The 2,055-nt window shown below is 39.6% G+C and overlaps 1 protein-coding gene across 1 annotated transcript; it reads left to right on the top strand.

Moving 5' to 3' along the window:
* Positions 1 to 283: 283 nt before the first annotated feature.
* PTH (parathyroid hormone) lies at positions 284 to 1,820 on the top strand. Its single transcript, XM_087720709.1, has 2 exons — positions 284 to 369; positions 1,568 to 1,820. Exons 1-2 carry the CDS (start codon positions 284 to 286, stop codon positions 1,818 to 1,820), a joined length of 339 nt encoding a protein of 112 aa, XP_087576835.1.
* The last annotated feature ends 235 nt before the right edge of the window (positions 1,821 to 2,055 follow it).

The following is a 2,055-nucleotide window of genomic DNA, read 5'->3' as shown; positions in this document are numbered from 1 at the left end:
AAGACCATTTATATTGGCTGGATCAATCTAAATTTTTGGCACCATATATTGTTATCTTTTAAAAAGACAGAGGCACTAAGGCAGGGGAATCTAAAGCATAAAAAATATTAGACAAATATTTGTGATTAATTTAACCCCCAATTCTCTCCTTTCTTCATATTACACGAAGAAACACAATTTTCTTTTGTAATTAATTTTCCCATCGTTTCTATGATTATTTTGATTACACGATTCGGAATAATTTTATCTATGAAAATGTATTTTGACTTTTCTTTCAGTTAATATGACTTCAACCAGGGATATGACTCAATCTGCATTCATTTTATGTGCCATCTGTTTCTTCATAAATTCTGATGGAAAAGCTGTGATGTAAGTATATAACTAAGCTATACCTTTCCTGGGAGATTGACAAGTGTCAAAAAGCAACTAAAGGAAAGTTTAATCTTTGTTGTTTAGTTGCAGTAATTAGTTTAGCTAGTGCTATTTTTCATCTTTCAAGCTTTTTAAGGTGTAGTATTGGACACTGCGTTACTGGAATCAAATCTGCTTGGTCAGGCATAACAATCATTATTTTTGCTAAAATGCCTTTCTTATGAAAAGGGGGAAGGGTAGGGTGAGCAGAACACTATCTCCATCAGAACTGCCAAGCTCTTAAGTAGGTTCCTTTAGAGCAGGAGTGTCAAACTCGATTTCACTGAGAGCGGCATCAGGGTTGTGTTTGACCTCGGAGGGCTGGAGTGGGCATGGCCAGGGAGGGTGTGGCCAGCTTGATGTCACTTGTGTCAGGGGTGTCTGTGGTGGCCCGTGTGCGGCTGCCCCAAGTTCTGTTTTGCAGAGGGCAGCAGAAGGCCGTCATGGCTGAAAATAGAGCCTGGGAGGGCTGCACGCAGCCCTCCCGAGCTCAGTTTTTGCTGGCAGGGGCACCGCAGGCCAGTCCTTTACTGTTTTTAGGGTGGTCCCGTGGACCAGATCTAAGCATCCCGTGGGCCGGATGCAGCCCCCTGTCCTTGAGTTTGACACCCCTGCTTTAGAGGTACACTGGACTCTCTCTTTATATTCCATAAGCCACTTTAAATTACTCATTAAACTTATGTTCATGTCAAAGCATTTATGGGTGCTCCACTTGTATATATGAAAATATATTGTTCTTTTTATTTGCTGTTGTTTCTGCATTGCTTTGTATTCATTGGTCAAAGTGTTAAATGTGAAATTATATAAACATTATAAATAAATCACATGCATAATCCCACAGTGACCCATTGGATACACTGTGAAAGTTCATGTAGAAATAAAATTTCTGTTTTCCATTATTTCTCCCTGGTAGCTAGTATTTCAAGTATGCAGCTTGCAGAATTGCCAATTTTGAAGGGACTTTCTCAGAAATCTTTTCCATTCTGTTAAGGTCTGACTAGAGCACCTTTGCCACCAAACCTATCCATTTTCCGAATAACCGCTCCCCCACCCCCAATTACACAGGATCACAATTACTGTAACTGTGCAGAACTAAAAGCCTAGTCTAGTCTCTTTGCTATTCCAATAGATCTTTTCTGCTCTTGCTTCATTACAGGAAGAGGTCTGTAAGTGAAGTCCAGATTATGCATGATTTGGGGGAACACCTACATTCAGCAGACCGGCAAAACTGGCTCCTTGAGAAACTGCAAACTGTGCATCATGCACCCGAGGCTATTGAAGAAATTAAGCCCCGGGAAACGAGGAGTTGGAGACTGCGCCCTGATCATGGGAAGCCAAAGATTCAGAAGAAACCAAATGATTGGAACAAAGGTCATAAAGATATCACCTTCAAAACCAAACCACAGTGAAAGTATCATAACCTTTCTTTCCAGTTCAGTAGTAATGAGCAATTAGGGCATTTTATTATTTATTATTTATAAAACAACAATGTCTAAGAGGATATCTGCATAATGTCACTTGTTGAAAATTGGATGTACTTATTTTGTGCATTTTATTTCTATTGCCTATACTCAGTCTTACACTGTTTCTTCCGTTGTCTATGTAGCTTACAAGACGGATTGTGAAATCACATTGAGTAATCTA

Source organism: Thamnophis sirtalis, unplaced genomic scaffold (genome assembly GCF_051295495.1).
Source record: "Thamnophis sirtalis isolate CommonGarterSnake01/CBP01778 unplaced genomic scaffold, rThaSir2_p1.2 scaffold_1, whole genome shotgun sequence".
Lineage (NCBI taxonomy): Eukaryota > Metazoa > Chordata > Lepidosauria > Squamata > Natricidae > Thamnophis > Thamnophis sirtalis.
The sequence above is the reverse complement of the archived record's forward strand: the minus strand, read 5'-3'. Positions and strand labels throughout refer to the sequence as shown.